This window comes from Rhinatrema bivittatum, chromosome 7, assembly GCF_901001135.1.
Source record: "Rhinatrema bivittatum chromosome 7, aRhiBiv1.1, whole genome shotgun sequence".
Lineage (NCBI taxonomy): Eukaryota > Metazoa > Chordata > Amphibia > Gymnophiona > Rhinatrematidae > Rhinatrema > Rhinatrema bivittatum.
Genome location: NC_042621.1, coordinates 104,704,096 through 104,722,318, shown reverse-complemented (window position 1 = coordinate 104,722,318; position 18,223 = coordinate 104,704,096). Strand labels below are relative to the sequence as shown.

Here is an 18,223-nt window from a genome sequence, read left to right as displayed (position 1 = left end):
AGCTCTTCCCATACATTCTCTTCTATAAACAGAGTTTTGTCTACTCCACTCCCCTCCATTTTCTTTTTAACTAGCAACAGTCCTTCTCGAGGGTCTTCTTTATTGAACTCTGAACTAAAGTACTTGTTTAATAATTCTGCCATTTATTTATTTATTTATTTATTTATTTATTTATAGGTTTTTATATACCGATAGCCGTTTGCACATCGTATCGGTTTACAGATAACTAAAACTTTTTGACAGTGTCATTATACAGAACTTTTGGCACTGCCATTACATAGAACAGTAAACTTTGCATACAAGAAATAAACTCCACACATTTATCCTTTTCATTTTTCAATTTCATTATACCACTTCAGACCTTTCTTCTTTCTCTGTTGTATCTGAAAAATATTTTGTCACCTTGCTTTACCTCTGTGGCAATCCTTTCTTCTGACTTCTTGCTTTCAATAGATATTCTTCCCTGTGTTCCTCCCTTTGGGATCCTTTATACTCCCTGAATGCTGTTCCTTTTGCTTTTATTTTATCAGCCACCTCCTTTGAGAACCAGATAGGTTTCTTATTTCTCTTGCTTTTGTTTACTTTTCTAACATATATATTAGTTGCCTTTGAATTACTCCTTTTAGTTTGGCCCACTGTTGTCCCCCCTCTCTCATTTTCTCCATGTCTTCTAGTTCTACCTCCAGGTACTTCCCCATTTCAGCAAAGTGTGTATTTTTGAAATTCAGAACTCAGGTCTTCGTGTGACTTCTCCATATCCTATTTGAGATATCAAACCATACCGTTGGGTGATCACTGGTGCTGAGGTGGGCACCCACCTGGACATTAGAGACATTACATCCATTAGTGAGAACTAAGTCGAGTATAGCTCCCTCCCCCGTGGGTTCCATTACCATTGGTTTGAACAGAGCCCCTTGCAGAGCATCCACTATCTCTCTGCTTCTGGTAGATTCTGCAGAAGGGATTCTCCAGTCTACGTCCGGCAGATTAAAATCTCCAACAATCAACACTTCTCCTTTCTTTCCCACCTTTTGGATGCATTCAACCAGATCTCTGTCTAGTTCTTCTGTTTGAGTCAGAGGCCTGTAAATCACTCCAGTAAAAATGGATGCACCATCATCTTTCTTTAGGACGGCCCATAATGCTTCTTCTCTACCCCACCTTCCTTGCAGTTCAGTTGTTTGGATATTGTTTTTGACATAAAGAGCTCCTCTGTGTTCTTTCTTAACAAGTTATAGCCCAGTATGGCCATATCCCAAATATGAGAGTCCGCGAACCATGACTCTGTAACAGTAATAATGTCCAAGTCTGCCTCCACCATTTATTTATTTATTTATTTATTTATTTATTTATTTATTTAAACATTTTTCTATACCGATAACCGTTTGCACATCGTACCGGTTTACAATAAACAGAATATACCCTTTACATAGAACATACAGTGTATCAAAAATTTATAACGATATCTAATGTTTGAGAGATTCGATTAAAGGAATTGACAATAACTAAAGAGAATGAATAATAACTAGAGAGGATAAATAACTAGAGAGGATAAATAATAATTATTTGGGCTTAAGTCTGGGATTTTTTGCCCAGACTACGAGCATTGGTGCTAATAGCTTTCCAATTTTTCTCGTTCAGATTACTGCTTTTCTTGGGCTTATTTTGTGCCTTATTCAGCTGACTTTTGTTATCCCCTTCACCCATTTTCTTTGTATTTGGTGAATTTTATGCTATGAGGTATTTATAAGTCCTCCTAGCAAGCAGCAAAGCTTACCCTCTATTAACTACAACTTTTAATATACACCCAATATTTTTATATTAATGTAAACAACCCTCTAGTAATGATCTGTGAGTGCAATCATAATTTAAAGGAAGCTATATATTACACCACACCCCTATCTGGTTGGCTCATAAATATGCAATTCATGTAAGAAGCCAATATGAATTAATTCCAGTATGTGTGAAAGAATTTGTGATAATTATGCCAGCATTAAAACTCCTAAAGGAATGAGAAACCATTTAAAACAATTTTAAGAACTTGAAAGATAATAATGTTTATTGTTGGTACAGGATGATTATCCCTGCTTATTATTGCCAGGGATATCAGGGCTTGGGAATTATAGGCCACCCCGGAGGGAATATGCATAGCTGGAGAGGTAAGGCTGAGGAATGCTGGTGGAGCCCAGGTGCTGGACAGGAGCAAAGAGCACTGGAACTGTTGAGAAGAGCAGGAACACTGGTAAGAGGATCGGAGGTCAGACAGATAGCAGTTCCACAGAGCAGATGCCAAAAAGGTTGGTTGGACCAGCACTGTGTGCATAAACGTATAGGTAAATTTTAAAGGCTCGCCACACACCAAAACCAAGAGAGACACAAATATATTGGGCCGGTGCACGCTGAGCGGATTTTAAAAGCTACTCGAGTACACGCATATCTTCCGGTACGTACACAAATGAAAACCTCCAAAAAAGGGACAAGGTATGGGCGGGGAATGGGCATTCCTGAATTTATGAATGAAATCCGTGTGTAAAAATGTATGCACATAAGCATGCGCCGGGCTTCCTTACCGCGTAACTTTACGTCTGCTATGGATGATGGCTTGTAAGTCCTAAAACAAACAAATATAGGTGTGTCAGCAGGGCTTGAAGGGTCGGAGTTAAGAGGGGAAAATAAAGGCCATTTAAAGAGGGAGGGTTAGGAAGTCCTATCCCTTACCTGGGAGAAGTGGGAATGACGTGGTTTAACTGGTAATTGCATCGGACCACGTTTCTATTAAAGTCCCCCCACTTATCTGGTAGAGGCGGCATGTGCGTGTACATATGCACGCGTCCATATAAAATTGTGCCCGCAGGTACGCACGTACAGCCTGGTTTTTTTTAGCGTGCATGCATATACACGTGTAGGTTATAAAATGGCCGCGAGCCAGCAGAAGCGCATGCATGTGAGCCCACGTGCCAGTATTAAAGTTACCGGCAAACCCTCCATTGCCTCAGGTCCGAACTTAGGCCTGGATCCTCTAAGGTCGCAGACCTTAGAGAATCCGGCGGTAACGGGGGCGGGGCGGCGAAGCGGGGGGGGGGCCTGTAAAAGCCGGCAGCCATCGCACCACTGCGGTGCGCTGGCTGCCGGCTTTCGCACCGAATAACTACACCATAAAAGGTGTAGTTATTCGGCGCGAAACTGGCGGCGATAAGGGTCCTTACCTTTCGCCATCAGCGATGTCTTCGCGGCGTCGGCCCCGGTGCCACCCCCGACTCCTCCTCTTCCGGGGCCGACTCTGCCCCGATTTAGGAATCGCACGCGAAAAGGGACTTTTAGCGTGCGATCCCTTTAGAGAATGACCCCCTTAGATTGTGAGCCCTCCAGGGATAGGGAAGTACCTACAGTACCTGAATGTAATCCACTCTGAAGCGCTGAAAAAAGTGCGAAAAGCGGAATATAAATAAATAAAATAAATAAATAGCAACAAGAAGTTCACCCCAGTACTAAAGAGCCTAATTCTTGGGACACGAGCATTCACAGTCTGCATATATTATGGATCTAAAATCCCTTCACCCTCATGTTTTGAAATTTTGGTGTGTACAGGATACCAATCACAAAACTTATTATTAGGGGGACACACAGAGAGGGACACCCAGACCCCCATCTCATATGCTATCTTTCCTTTCAGAAAGTAGGCTAAAAATCCTTTTAAATAAATAGAAAACTGGCCTCTGATTTGCTCCTGATAGGCACCTGAGTTATAAATTCTGTATTTTTTTTTCTTACAGCATACGAAAGTGCTGTCCGACTGCAGCAGGTATCACTGCCCCTAGTGAGTGAGGGGGCCTGCAAGGCTCAGTGGGGAGAATTAGTAAATGAATCCATGATCTGTGGGGGCGCAGCTGGTGCTTCTTCCTGTCACGTAAGTATGGCACCCGATGGTATATTTCAGCTGCAGCAGATGAATGTTAGATAGATTCGGCACTTCAGTTATAGGGGATACTGTTTATGTACACTGTTCCACACATTACACAGTGCACCTCAGTTATTCCAGATAATTTTATCACCTTCATCACTTCGATAACCATTATGAGGGCAATTTTGAATAAACCACATTATTTGTAATGTACGCATGCAAAACTTTAGCCTGGGTTCACTGCCAGGCCCGGTGCGACCGGATTTGCATACCGTGTATTTCTGATATGCTCGCAGGGCTCCCAGCCCTGCGAGCAGGAAGAAAACAGTGGCAGTGGCGCATATTTATGACATACCAGCAGGGATCCCCAGCCCCACAGGTAGGAAGAAGATGGCGGCGGCAAAAATTTCAGATATGCTTCTGGGCTCCCAGCCCCTATGAGCAGGAAGACAGAGGCAGCGGCAGCACCGGTTTATGACATACTCACGGGGGGAGGGTGTCCCAAACCCAGCAGGAAGAAAACAGTGGTAGCATCTGAAATTTTGACGTTCCAGGAGGGATTTCACACGCTGCAGGCAGAAAGATTATCCTTGGGCAGTACTGGAGTTCCCACGCCCCACGGGATGCATTGTTGTACTGCATACAGAGTATGGCTATTAGCAATTTTCAGTTCAGTGTTTGCACATTTCTAGTTACACTTTATGGTCTGTCTGTGTTCTGGTGTGCAATGGAAGTGAATTATTCTGCTATTGTATAGTTTCTGTGTAGGGATCTATAATAGCCTGTCTTGTTCTGTTATTTTGTTTTGATTTTTTTTAATAGGGGGGGGTATTGGTATTTTAGAGCCTGTGTAACATTTGTAACGTTGCATTTTCATGGGTAGGATTTTTACATTTTGAGTGCTGTCAGTTAGGGCAGTTTTGGTATTGGAGGTTTACTATATTGTAATTGTAGTTCAGTTTATTCATGGCCTTTTGAGGGCTAAGCCCAAACCCAATGCACTTTACAACAGGCCTAATACCATATGGGTTCCAAATGTCTTTTTTGGAGGGTTTCCTCTTTGGCATCACAGCAGTGCATGTAAACCTTGTTGTAAGATATATTTATTTACATCAGAAGACTGTACTCTGAATGTCCTTTTTCATATAAAAAAAAATCTGCTATTCTTGCATAATTTTAATTGTTTGTCGTGAGAGCTGGGGAAATCGGAGAGCACAAGGGTGTAAGGGTTCGCCGAGTGCCTAATACCCTTGCACTGGCCCTCAAAGAGAGCGCCGCGCACAGACCCTCCCCATTCACCCAGCTCCCACGGCTCCAGAGTGCAAATACTGGGGAAGGGTGGGAAGCAGGAGGTTCCGAGGAGTGTGGCAGGATTGCCAGCTCCTTATCTGCCACACCTCTGGAAATGCTGACCCCTATCTGCCCACTTCCCTGACATTTCAAGTCATTGAAAGGGCAGACTCCTTGCCATCTCAGTGATTTGACCTGTGCCAGACTAAGCGTCGGTGGGGGGAGGGGGGCGCCATCTCTTCCCTCGCCTCAGGCAGCAGATTGCCTTGAGCCACCCTTGTGTCTGTGTGAGAGCCTATGTGCTTGTGTGTTTGTGCACCTGTGAGAGCCCATGTTACATATAGGGGTAGATTTTCAAAAGTACGCACGGGCTTACATGTGCGCGCGCTACCTGCCGCGCACACATGCACGCATGTTATAAAATCGGGGGTCAGTGCGCGCAAGGGGATGCACAATTGTGCACCTTGCACGCGCCGAGCTGCGCTGCCTTCCCCTGTTCCCTATCCCCCCCACCCCACCTTCCCTTCCCCTACCTCCCCCGCCTTTTCCCCCCTACCTTTTTCTTTTTTCTTTTGTTTTAAAACTTACTTCAGCCCTGGGGCTTTACGTGCGTCACCGGAACTTTTTAAAATAGGCCCGGCCTGCGTAACCTTTTGAAAATCTGCCCTCATAGGCACACACCAGGGCCAGCAGAAGCACTAGGTGAGCTAGGCCTGGGCCTAGGGTGGCGACCATTAGGGGGCGTCGCCGCACCGCCACCACTCACGAGCCATGTGGGACCGCGAGCGGCAGCAGCAAAGGGGCAGTGGGGATTCGAATCTCCACTCCTCTTTGCCAATGCCGCTCGTGAGAGGCAGGAGTCGGGACTGCAACCGGGGGCGGGGGGGGGGGGGTGGTGTAGTGCAAGGCAGAAGGTGCTTAGGGTGCCTAATCCCCTTGCACTGGCCCTGGCAAACACACACACATATAGGGGTAGATTTTAAAAGGTGCGCATGCTCACACAGACGTGCTGATTTTGTAACATGTGCATGCCAGCACATGTTCTCTTATACTTGGTTTTATAGTTATTGTATTTTGAACAGGTCACGTGGGTATATTATATGCTTATTAAATTATTTCATACATTGTACTAGCCCTTGCTTATGTATATACATGAGTGAATATGTTTTTAGATAATTTATCATTTGGTACCTTTTTCATTGAGTTCCACTACTCTGATATTTCACCTTGCTTTGTGGTGGATGTACCTCTCTATTTCCTTTGCTTAAATTATGCAATGTTAGGCATGAGAGTGCTAATATGCCACAGTTCTACAGCCGGGGTAGATACCACCTGGCAGAGTTGCAACGTAGTTCTCCATACTGCGAATAATAAGCTATGAAGGAGAATTTTGAGTATTTCTGGATCTTCAAGTGATTTCTAACTAGTAAACTGAGCAGATATGGCATGTAATTCATATCAGAGCTTCATACAGGAGACATAAAAGTCTCATGTTTACACGATTTACAAGTACGCAGAGTTTGGCTATCCAGTTAAATGGTATCCTCTTTTGCAACAACTTACCATTAGATTTTAGCACTGGCCTCAGTTAAAGACTTTTCTATGAAACAGCACTTTGAACAGTCACCTTCTTACTTAATGAGCGGGATTTAGAAATTTTCAAGACAGAACATCCTGATAGTCATTCATGAGGGTGATGTCTTTAAACCAAGCAAACATGAAGAATGGGCTGACTGCCTTCTATTCAGGTTATCCTTCTAGAGATGAGAGGAAACTGAGAGATGTTTAATAAAATAACGTTCTTCTTCTCTTCCTAGGGTGACTCTGGTGGTCCTTTGGTCATCAAGGTCGGTAGGGTATGGTATCAGGTTGGCATTGTCTCCTGGGGATCCAGCGCCTGTGATGTGACCCTTCCTGCCGTCTATTCACGCATCACCTATGCGCTTGGATGGATTGAAGAAATTGTTGCTGCTAATTAAAAACAAAAAAAAGCAAGAAAAACATGGAATCCAGGAACAGTGGCACTAAAATATCTCTAAGGAAAGAAAAATCAAATGTCAGTGCAATCGAAATGGAAGTTCAGCTACACCTTGTGGACAGTCGCATGCAAAACTATTGCCATCGCCTCTCCCTGGTATTTAGAATTTCAGATGAGAAGGGATGTCTCTGCAAAGTAATAAAAAACATTTCCCCTTCCTTTGGAGCTGTTTTAGTTATTTGGTTACACATGTACAGAAAGATATGAATTTTCAAAAAGTTATGTGCTTACAAATTAGCAAATACTCATGGAAGTAGCCTCTACTCGTGTATTCCGTATTTTCTAAAAGTTACAAATATATGCATAACTTTATTTTGCGCACACGCATATACACAATAAAAAAGGGGTGGTCTAGGAGCATTCTGGGGCGGGGCCAACATTTACGCACTTAAGTTGCTATTTTAAAAAACTCGCGCATACATTTCCCAACATATTTGTGTATTTTTACACTTGTTAATTATCGTGTGTATGTGATATTAAATATGTACTTTGTGTAGTACTGACTGAGTGAAAGGTCTGGGTAAAGTGTTGAGAGATCAAGCTAAAGAGCCGGAAGATATTAATGACTGGTCAAACTGGTGGACTGATTGTTAAACTGGTTAACTTCCTTGACGTGCGCATGTTTTAAAATTGGCTGACTTACACACAAATTGGGGCTTGCATGAGTAAATCCTACTTTACTTTCATGCGTAAAATATATATTTTTAAAACATACGTGCATTCAATGCATTGATATGTGGTTTCAATGCATTGCATGTATTCATGCATAAGCATACATTTGGGCATATGAATGGGCAGAAAGACGCATATTGACTACAGCCTTTTCTAATGCAATATTCACTTTTATTCATATAATCATCAGCAAACCTTAGCAGTATTCAGCTTACAAACAAGGTTGTAGACAGTCTTCCCTCTGGAACAGTGTATTTTCAGTCCCTTCTAGTTTGTTCAGAATAGTTTTACAGGAAATGCATACGTTCCTTTGCACACAGAGGTGGATATTTTATAATGTATGCACATATGCTGGTTTGAAAATACTTTTGCTTATACTTGTAATCACCGATATCTCCACCAGTTCACCCAGTCCTTCTAGATTGCATGTAGACCCTCTAGCATTTCATTCTGAACACCCAGACCTCCCATCCAAAAACTGCCAACAGATAAGTCAGATTTCACTGCTGTGAGTCAATTAGCAGATGTAAAAGTGTATGAATAAATTTGGTAATGGAAGTGCATAGCAACTACTGCCCTGGAATGCCCCTAGACTGCCCCTTATTTTTACCCCTGTAAAATATATGCATGAAACTGAAAATATGTGCTTTTGACATTTTCAAAATAGCAAATACTCCCAAGAATGCTACTTATGCATGACGCCTCTCTGAAAATTCATTCCTAAATAAGGAGGGCAAACTTAAAAAATCCATTATCCTATGTAAAAGCTACTTACATGGGTACATGGAGAAATTACTTACCTGATTTCATTTTCCTTAGTGTAGACAGATGGACTAAGAACAAGTAGGTTATGCTCCCCTGTCAGCAGATGGAGAAAGCTGACATCACAGCATATATACCCCTGCAGTGACCCCAGCCTGCCAATATTCTCTTCAAAAGCAACTGTGGACAGACTAGCAAAAAACCTGATTAAAACAGTCAACCATAACCATACTCAACCAACAAGAAACACTGAACTCAAGAACATAGGTACCTTAACCTAGGGACTGGATGAACACTTACCAGTAATCCCTTAGGACCTGAAGCTGAGTCCATCTGGTTACACTAAGGAAACAAAATTATCAGGTAAGTAATTTCTCCATTTCCTAGTGTTAGACAGATGGACTCAGAACAAGTGGGCTGTACCAAAGCTACTCCCAAATAGGGCAGGAGGTTGCCCGCGGACCAGTTAATACCTCCCGTGCAAAGACTGCATCATCCTGGACTTGCACATCCAGATAATAAAACCTGAAAAAAGTATGTAAGGAGGACCACGTCACAGCTTGGCAGATATTGATGTTGGTGTTTGAGGTAGTTGTGGGTGGATCCTTGGGCCGGTGGCAGATGACCACACCCCCGGGGGAAGATCCCGAGAGGGACCACCGGTCAGGCTCAGAGTATGGAGACAGACACACACTAGTTCTTTTATTAAACAGTATATTGAACTACCAGAGGTGGCAGTAGTGAGCTGGAAGTGCCCAGCAGGGCTGTAGTCCCTCAGGTACTGGAACAGCGATCCTGGATAACTGAGCTGTAGAGAAACTGAATATAGTGACTAGGCAGGGTAAGCAGAGTTCAGAAACAGAACCTTGATGGTAACACTCACACAATAGTCTCTAGAAGTAGTCCAGATGTTGGAAGGAGTTAGGTCCTCGAGGAGCGAGTACCTGGTTCCAGGGAAAACTCTGAGAGAGAGAGAAGGTAACTCACTGGTGTAGTAGGCAGTGATGACTTCCAGGCAGAATAAGTATTCAGCAACCAGTCCGGGAACATGGGCCCTTGAGGAGCGAGTACCGGTTCCTGACTGTGACCTGAAAAACAACGAGAGAGCGAGGCCCCCGAGGAGCGGGTACCCCTGGTAAGTCCGAGGAGGCAGAGTAGCTTGGAGAGTGTGAAACTGGTCCGAAACCAACTCCTTGCTAACTCGATCAGTTAGCAATTTCTGAGACCTTATATATCCGGAACGGATGACGTCATCTCAGGGGGACGCCCCTGAGGTTCACGCCACTGCTGGTACATCAGTCGGGGCCGCGCCGCGCGTGCGCCCTTAGGCTCTTGTGAATCATGGCAGATTGCAGCGTCGAGCCGCTCCGGGGACGCCAGAGGAAGACAGCAGAATGACGCCGCGGCAGCCAACCTTCCATTAGAGCAAGAGGGAGTCGCCAAGGAGGTAAGGAGGGCGGAGTGAAGACGTCGAGCAGCGACAGTCGCAACAATTGACAGGAGACAACAGTCAAACTTCCACCCTTGACACAGCCTGAGCCCTAGTAGATTGAGCCTGAACCTGAGTAGGCAACAGCTTCTCAGCATCTACATATGCGGCTGAGACTACCACTTTAATCCAGTGAGCTATTGTTCGCCCTGCTTCCTTCCACCATGAAGGACAAACAGGCAATCCATCTTTTGGAAAGGTTCAGAAACTTCTAGATACCACACAACAAGCCAATTGACATCCAAGGGACATAGGAAGCGATACTCCTCCGCATCCCTGACCTTATTCAGGGACAGCAAGGAAATGGACTGATTCACAAGAAACTCCAAAACCACCTTAGGCAAGAAGGAGGGAACAGTATGCCACTGCAATGCCTCTGGAGTCATCCGATGGAACGGCTCCTGGCAAGACAAGACCTGCAGCTCGGAAATCTGCCACACAGAACATATTGCCACCAGGAACACTGTCTTAAAGGTCAACAACCGCAAGGAAAGGCCATGCAGCTGTTGGAACGTAAGGCCTGCCAAGAAGTCCAGCACCAAATAAGACTCCACAATGGAACCGGCAACCACAAGGGAGGCTGAAGATGTTTCATTCCCATCACAAAACGGGACACATCAGGATGAGACAACAGGGAAATACCATTCATCAGGCCCCTGAAACAAGTCAAAGCCGCGACCTGGACCTTCAAGGAATTAAAGGCCAATCCCTTATTCAACCCGTCCTGTAAAAACTCCAGAATGAGCAGTTCTTAGCAGCAAGGGGGAGAATACTACACTCCCTGCATCAGGCCTCAAACACTCTCCAAACCAACACATAGGCTAAGTGGAGTTTTCCAAGCATGGAGTAAGGTGGCAATTACTGCAGAAGAATAATATCCACGCTTTAACAAGCGAGCCCCCTCAAGCCAAACTGTAAGACAGAACCAAGTCAGATCCTAGTGAAGAACCATTCCTTGCTGCAACAGATCCAGGCGAGGTGGAAGACAAAGGGGTGTCTCCACCAGGAGTCTCCTCAGATCCACATACCACGTGCAAGTGGGCTAGACTGGTGCCACCAGGATTACTAGCCCCCTGTAGCCTTCAATCTTGCAAATTATCCTGCCCAACAAGGGGCACAGAGGAAAGGCATAAATTGGTTCTTTTTCTGGCCAGACCTGCACAAGAGCATCTATGCCCAGGGACAACGGATCTCTCCAGTGACTGAAGAATAGAAGCACCTTTGCATTGCGAGAAGTCGCTAGCAGGTCTAGGGATGGAAGGCCCCAAAGATCCACTATCAGCTGAAATGTCTCGGCAGACAACACCCATTCTCCTGGGTCCAAACTCTCCCTGCTGAGAGAGTCATCTACTCTTACAATTTTTTCCTTCAGTGTGAAAGGCCAAGATCACCTGTAAATATCCTTCCACCTATTCCATGTTGGTCTATTTCTAGTGACACTTGCTGGCTCTTGGTTCCTCCCTGGCGATTGATGTAGGCTACTGCCATTGTGTTGTCTGACAGCACGTGGAACTCTTGACCCTGCAGCCGATGGCTGAACTGCAAACATGCCAACTGGACCACCCAGGCCCCCAGTCCAGATGGACTTCTTGGCATTCCAACATCCTTGGCCCGTTAATTTTTGACAGTGAACTCCCCAACCTTGGAGACTCACATCTGTTGTGAGTACCAGCCAGTTTTGGGAGGACAAGGAAACCCATTTGCTCAAATGAACCTCCTATAACCACCACTGGAGGCGAGAGCAGAAGTCCACCGGCAAGAGCTGAATAGTTCTGAGACTGCGAGTTCCAACAAGACAGAAGTGAACGCTGAAAAGGGTGAATATGCTGTCTCGCCCACGGTACAACTTCCAAGATTGCTGCCATCAAACTAATTATACTTGTAAAAAGCACCACACTGGTGGTCGTATAGGTTTACCAGCTGAAGCACCTGAGACACCAATTTCTGAAAATGAACTTCTGGAGGGGAATCTTGCCCTGCTTCATATCAAGCCAGACACCCAGATTCTCCAATGACTGAGATGGCTGACTCTTGGTCAAGTTCACCACAACTGAGCTCTTGCAACAAGAGGATCACCTAGTTGGTCCCCAGGCAGCTCTTTTCCTGCAATTTGGCTCAAATCAGTACCAGGATCCCATCGCTTCTCAGTGCTGCCACTACTACTGCCATAACCTTGGAAAACATTCTGGGCTGGTGGTTAGACCAAAAGGCAGCGCCTGAAACTGATAATGGCATCCCAGCACTGCAAAACGCAGAAAACTCTGCAAAACGCAGAAAACGCCATAAGACTCTTTACACCTCACCGCATTATTTAACACAGTTATCATTGTTGTTACCTTAATGTTAATGTTATTAACGCTATTACTCTTTCTCCACCTCTATCCTTGTTTGTGACTCTCTCTAGAGTTGTTTCTCCAGGTTAAAATCCCCTGTTTATTGTAATTCCAGGTTAAAATCTCCTGTTTATTGTAATTCCAACTAAAGAACATAAGAACATAAGAAAATGCCATACTGGGTCAGAACAAGGGTCCATCAAGCCCAGCATCCTGTTTCCAACAGTGGCCAATCCAGGCCATAAGAACCTGGCAATTACCCAAAAACTAAGCCTATTCCATGTTACCATTGCTAATGGCAGTGGCTATTCTCTAAGGGGCGGATTTTAAAAGGAGCGCGAATAGCCTACTTTTGTTTGCGCTCCAGGCGCAAACAAAAGTACGCTGGATTTTAGTAGATACGCGCGGAGCCGCGCGTATCTGCTAAAAACCTGGATCGGCGCGCGCAAGGCTATGGATTTTGTATAGCCGGCGCGCACCGAGCCGCGCAGCCTACCCCCGTTCCCTCCAAGGCCGCTCCGAAATCGGAGCGGCCTTGGAGGGAATCCTCTAACGCCCTCCCCTCACCTTCCCCTCCCTTCCTCTACCTAACCCACCCGCCTGGCCCTGTCTACACCTCCCCCTTACCTTTCTCCGGGGATTTACTCCTCCCGGAGGGAGGAGTAAATCCCCGCGCGCGAGCGGGCCTCCTGCGCGCCGGGCAGCGACCTGGGGGCGGGTTCGGAGGGCGCGGCCACGCCCCCGGACCGCCCCGGGCCGTAGCCACGCCCCCGTACCCACCCCCAAAACGCTGCCGACACGCCCCCGAAACGCCGCGACGACCGGGCCCGCCCCCCCCGACACGCCCCCCTCGGAGAACCCCGGGACTTACGCGAGTCCCGGGGCTCTGCGCACGCCGGTAGGCCTATGTAAAATAGGCTTCCCGGCGCGCAGGGCCCTGCTCGCCTAAATTCGCCCGGTTTTGTGCGGATTTAGGCGAGCAGGGCTCTGAAAATCCGCCCCTAAGTGAACTTAAAAGCAGGTAAGACAGATTAAGTTATATGTAAACCGACGCGATATGATTTTTCATGAGCATCGGTATATAAAAACCTCTTAAATTAAATAAATAAATAAATAAAACAGTGATGTTCCAAATAGATGGGAATATGAAGGTAGGCTTCAGACAGATCCAGGGAGGTCAGGAATTCCTCTGACTGCACAGCCATTATCACAGAGCATAAGGTTTCCATGCGAAAATGAGTCACCCTCAAAATGACGGTTGACCTTTTTGAGCTCCAGGATGGGACGAAAGGAACCCTCCTTCTTGGGCACAGCAAAATAGATGGAATATCGCCCCATACCGGCCTGAGATGATGGCACTAGAACCACAACCCTCAGCCTGAGGAGCCTTAGAAATGTAGACTCTTCTGCCTACTTCTTCTGTGGGGAGTGGCAAGGAGACACCAGGAACTCGTCCCGAGGAATACTGCGAAAATCCAGCACATATCCCTCTTATCCCATCCAGGATCCACTGATCTGATGCGATCTCGACCCACCTCTGATAAAAGAGAGAGAGAGAGGCAGCCCCCTATCTCTTGTTCCTGAAGGTGGGTTGGCAAACCTTCATTGGGAAGATCTGTCACCCGAGCTCGCTCTTCTCCTGGGCTGACTGGAATGAAAGGACTGAGACCTACCGAAAGGCCGAGTCCTCTGAAAGGTTGACCCGCTGTAACCGTCTGGAGCTCTAGAAACAACTCTTCATAGCAGAGAAACTCTGCATCTGCTTCTTATCTTCCAGCAACCGGGGAACTGGAGACTCGCACCACTTACTGGCCAGCTTTTGCAATTCACTTTCAAATGCCTTAAAAGGCATTTTCGTAAGATTAGCTTTGGAGGCTGGGTCAGCTGACCAATTTCGCAACCATAGTTGATGCCGGGCTGCTACCACCAAAGCCATTCCTCTGGCCGAGGTATTTTATTTATTTAGGCATTTTTTATATACCAAGCATATCGTGTACACTTCACATCGGTTTACATAAAAATCGGGGACAAGCTATTAATAATTCGTCCCAAAATACATAAAACTCATTGTATATAAAATAAAATTGAAACGGAATTAAAACAATAAAAACAAATTAGAACCCCATGTAGAGCCTTTAGAAATTTATCTCATAATAACATTCTATACTATAAATTACAAAATAATAAAATACAAATTAAAATGTAATAAAACCATGCGTAATGGTACTATCATTTAAAGCTCAAATTAGAAAATACTGGGTATTTTGTTTAAGCCTAAATTCCTAGGAGTAGTCACTGAAGATGTTAATCTGTCTTATTGAAAGCTTGCTCAAACAACCATGTTTTAACCTGTTTCTTAAATGCCTGTATACTGACCTCTAATCGTGTGTTAGCTGGGAGAGAATTCCAGAGTTTTGGCCGAGCTAAAGAAAGAGCCCTTTCCCTGACTGCGTTTAATTGTGCTAATTTAGGTGATGGTACTGTGAGTAATGCCTTGCCCAAAGATCTCAGATTACGTGAAGGAGTATGAATATGGAGACCAAATCGCAGCCCCCCATCTACTAAAAAGGTGGCAGTGGGTTCCATGATGATTCTGAGCTGAATCCCAGAGCAGTTAACTTCCTGAGAGAGAAGCATACAAGAACGGGCCACAAGAGTGCAACAGGAAACAATCTGAAAAGTCATCACCACCACTTCAAAGGCCTGCTCAAAAATAGACTCAATCCGTCTATCATGCACAGCCTTCAAGGACGCTCCTCCGTCCACGTGGATAGTCATCCGCTTAGAGACGGCTCAGACCAGCGCATCCGCTCTGGGAAGATGCAAATACTCTCTCGTAGCTGGATCCAGGGGGTACAGGCCCTCCGAGGTCCGACCCCCTTTGAAATTTTCCTCCGGGGCGTCCCATTCAAGATCAATTAAGTCCTGAATGGCTTCAATAATGGAAAAAAAGAAGAGGCCTTACGCAAAGAAACCAAAATGGGATTCTTCTTTGGTTTGACATGGCATCTGCACCAGGAACACCCAGCCTCTCCAAGGTCTGGGAAATCAGGGCCAGCAGTTAGTCTCTATGAAAGATCTGTAACATGGTCCAATATGGTTTCAGTCCTGGAGGAATTTCCCCAACCTCCAGAGAATCAGAATCAGTGACATCTGGGTTCCTGTTGGGAATACTCGCTGCAAACTGAGGTGTGCCCCAGCTCTGAACCATGGAACTGGAAGAGGGAGGATCCACCGGCCAAGAGTCCGACCTGACAGGAGTTGGTGAAGTTGAGGACTGCGCCTGAAGAAAGATTTGTAAACCCTGAAAAAACATCCATCCAAGAAAAAGCAGCCGGATCCAGGCCAAACCCAGAAGGAACTAGAGTGGGGCCCACTGAACTGCCATCACCTGCGGAGGGGCCAGTCAAGGGAAGGCCAGGGTCTGGTGAACCTCTAGACAAAGCCGCAATCAAATCATCATCAGGATGGGAGGAGCCAGGCTTAGCGAAATCAAAGGAAGACAACTTTCCCTGAATGTCCAAACAGCGCTGACACAGGTTAGAAGACAGGTCAGCTGAGAAGCCCGGATATGACAGGCAACACAGAAAGGTGCTTGGGCTTCTTGTTCACCAGCACCATCAGCGGCGGTGAATGTGCATCTAAACGACTCATGCTCAAAAATTATGCTCACAAAAATTAAGCGCCTCAAAAGGTAAGTGCCGCTCAATCACACGCACAGGCACTAAGCGTATTACACGCTGAAAACTTGTGCACACAAGGATGCGCCCAAAACGGAGCACACAACGCATGCCCAGAGCCAACGCATTGCGCACACGAAGTCCTGTAGAGGGCAGTAGAGCATGCACAGAAGCGTGTGAAAAAACACCACCACGACCTACCACTGGGGGGCCTAGCCCACCAGGGCCGCTCAACCCTTCTGCAAAACGGGAACGAATTGTCAGACGGCGCGCCGAGCACGGAGACCAGAGGAAATCCTAAAAAAAAACCAAAACCTCTAGTTGTCTCTGTATCAGAATGTAAAACTTCTTCCTTTTTTTTTTCTGTACTTACCTGAGCTCTGTGCTTACCAGCTGAGTACAGAGACAGTCTCTGGCTGCAGGGGGAGAGGGCAATTGCCATCACCGCCACGCGCGGCCTCCTACACCCTTCCTTTCAGCTGTACAATCAGCTAAGTCCACGCTGGGACCAAGAAACACATCTGAGGGACCATGGAAATCACCTCAGGAATTCTCAACTGTGGGGGGGACCACTTGATATCACCGCATGAGAGCTGGGCTTTTCCTTATTCAATTCAAAATTCTCCTTCCAAAATCTGAAGCAATCCCCATAGGGAGGTGCATGTCTACCATCTGCTGGAGACGGAAAATACTGGCAGGCTGGGGTCACTGCAGGAGTATATGTACTGTGACATCAGCTTGCTCCGTCTCCATCTTCTCACAGGGGAGCATAACCCACTTGCTCTGAGTCTATCTGTCTACCCAATAGGAAAAGGACTGTTTGAAAGTATCCCACCCTCCCTATATGGGGTAAAAATACTGTTTTCACGATGTGTTACTTTTACCCGCATCGTAGTGGAGGCATTCCTGGGGCAATGTTAGATCAGGAAAAAAAATGCACAGTTTGTGATTTTTCCAAACTATATGCAGCATTTTGATCAGAAAAGAGTATCCACGGAAAAAGCATATGCAAATCTCTGTGCATACTGTTTTTTCTAGATAAAAGCTCCTGTGGACTTTGCACCTGCCTGAATAATTTTAAAAAATTGCCACCTATACAATATTTAAGTGTTAGTAAATAAAGGTCAGACATCACCCAAACCAGGAGTGAAAAAAGATAGACACCTTTACTTTAAGGTATGGGGTATTTATTGACACACACATCTGGGGAAAGCTCCCCCCGGCTGCCTTTGGAATTGCTATCCTTGACATCTCAGGCTATCACCAGGGGAGGACATTGCCTTCCCAGTCCACAAGAACCCCATTGTGCTTCTCAGAGAGGCTGCAGAGGACGTTCAAGATTCCACTCACACTCTGGTCTGGAGTCAGAGTTGCCTGCAAGACAAAAAAGATGGCACGTGTTAGAGAGGGACACCCACACCAGAGACAGTTCAGCAATGAGCCTGGGCAGCTGGAGGGGACCCTGATAGCTTAGAAGGGAAATGATCAAAGTTGTAAGTCAGAGCTACAGAGAATCTGTTAACAGATTCAAATGGACCTATGCTTTACAAGCATAGCTCCTTGCCCATGGAATCGTCTGCCTCTTGAAGCACCTATTTTAGAAGATTATTATCCTCTAAGAAAATGTTTTTTTAAGCAGGTGTTTAATTTACCATGAGTTAGTGACATGGAGTTGCTGGGTGCATTTTGACTTATTTTATTTTTATTTTGAGAGATTGTTAGTGGAGGTAATCTTTTATTATTGTGATTTTATGTTTACGGGATAAATAAATCAAACTACCCATGGTCTGGCAAAATCTGCAAATTTTAACCCAGGAAGTTTACTGATGAAAGTTAAAAGTATGTGCATGCTTTGGGCGTTCATTATTGCCCCCTGAAAAAAATGAACTTTCCCTGCTTTCTCTGCGGGTAATTTTTTCTGTCAGAAACAATACATATTATTTCAAAACTGCAGGAGAAATTACAGAGACGCCAGGACTCAGTCTCTGAATTGTAAGTTCAAGACCCACACTTTCAGCTAATTGTGAACTGCTAGGGATAAAACCTGAATCAGCTAAG

At 45.5% G+C, this 18,223-nt stretch overlaps 2 protein-coding genes across 3 annotated transcripts in view; one reads left to right on the top strand and one right to left on the bottom strand.

The window, feature by feature from the left end:
• LOC115095331 (chymotrypsinogen B-like) overlaps positions 1 to 7,388 on the top strand; it is a 31,072-nt gene extending 23,684 nt beyond the window's left edge. Inside the window, exons 6-7 of the mRNA XM_029608857.1 lie at positions 3,774 to 3,907; positions 7,009 to 7,388. Coding sequence (XP_029464717.1) covers positions 3,774 to 3,907; positions 7,009 to 7,170 — 296 coding nt within the window. The 3' untranslated portion in view covers positions 7,171 to 7,388. The remainder of the gene's footprint in view (positions 1 to 3,773; positions 3,908 to 7,008) is intronic.
• Positions 7,389 to 17,329: 9,941 nt separating this feature from the next.
• Positions 17,330 to 18,223, bottom strand: part of LOC115095333 (C-factor-like) — a 53,283-nt gene continuing 52,389 nt past the window's right edge. For both annotated transcript variants that reach the window (XM_029608860.1, XM_029608859.1), the window contains one exon: positions 17,330 to 17,539. In XM_029608860.1, coding sequence (XP_029464720.1) covers positions 17,426 to 17,539 — 114 coding nt within the window. In that variant the 3' untranslated portion in view covers positions 17,330 to 17,425. The remainder of the gene's footprint in view (positions 17,540 to 18,223) is intronic.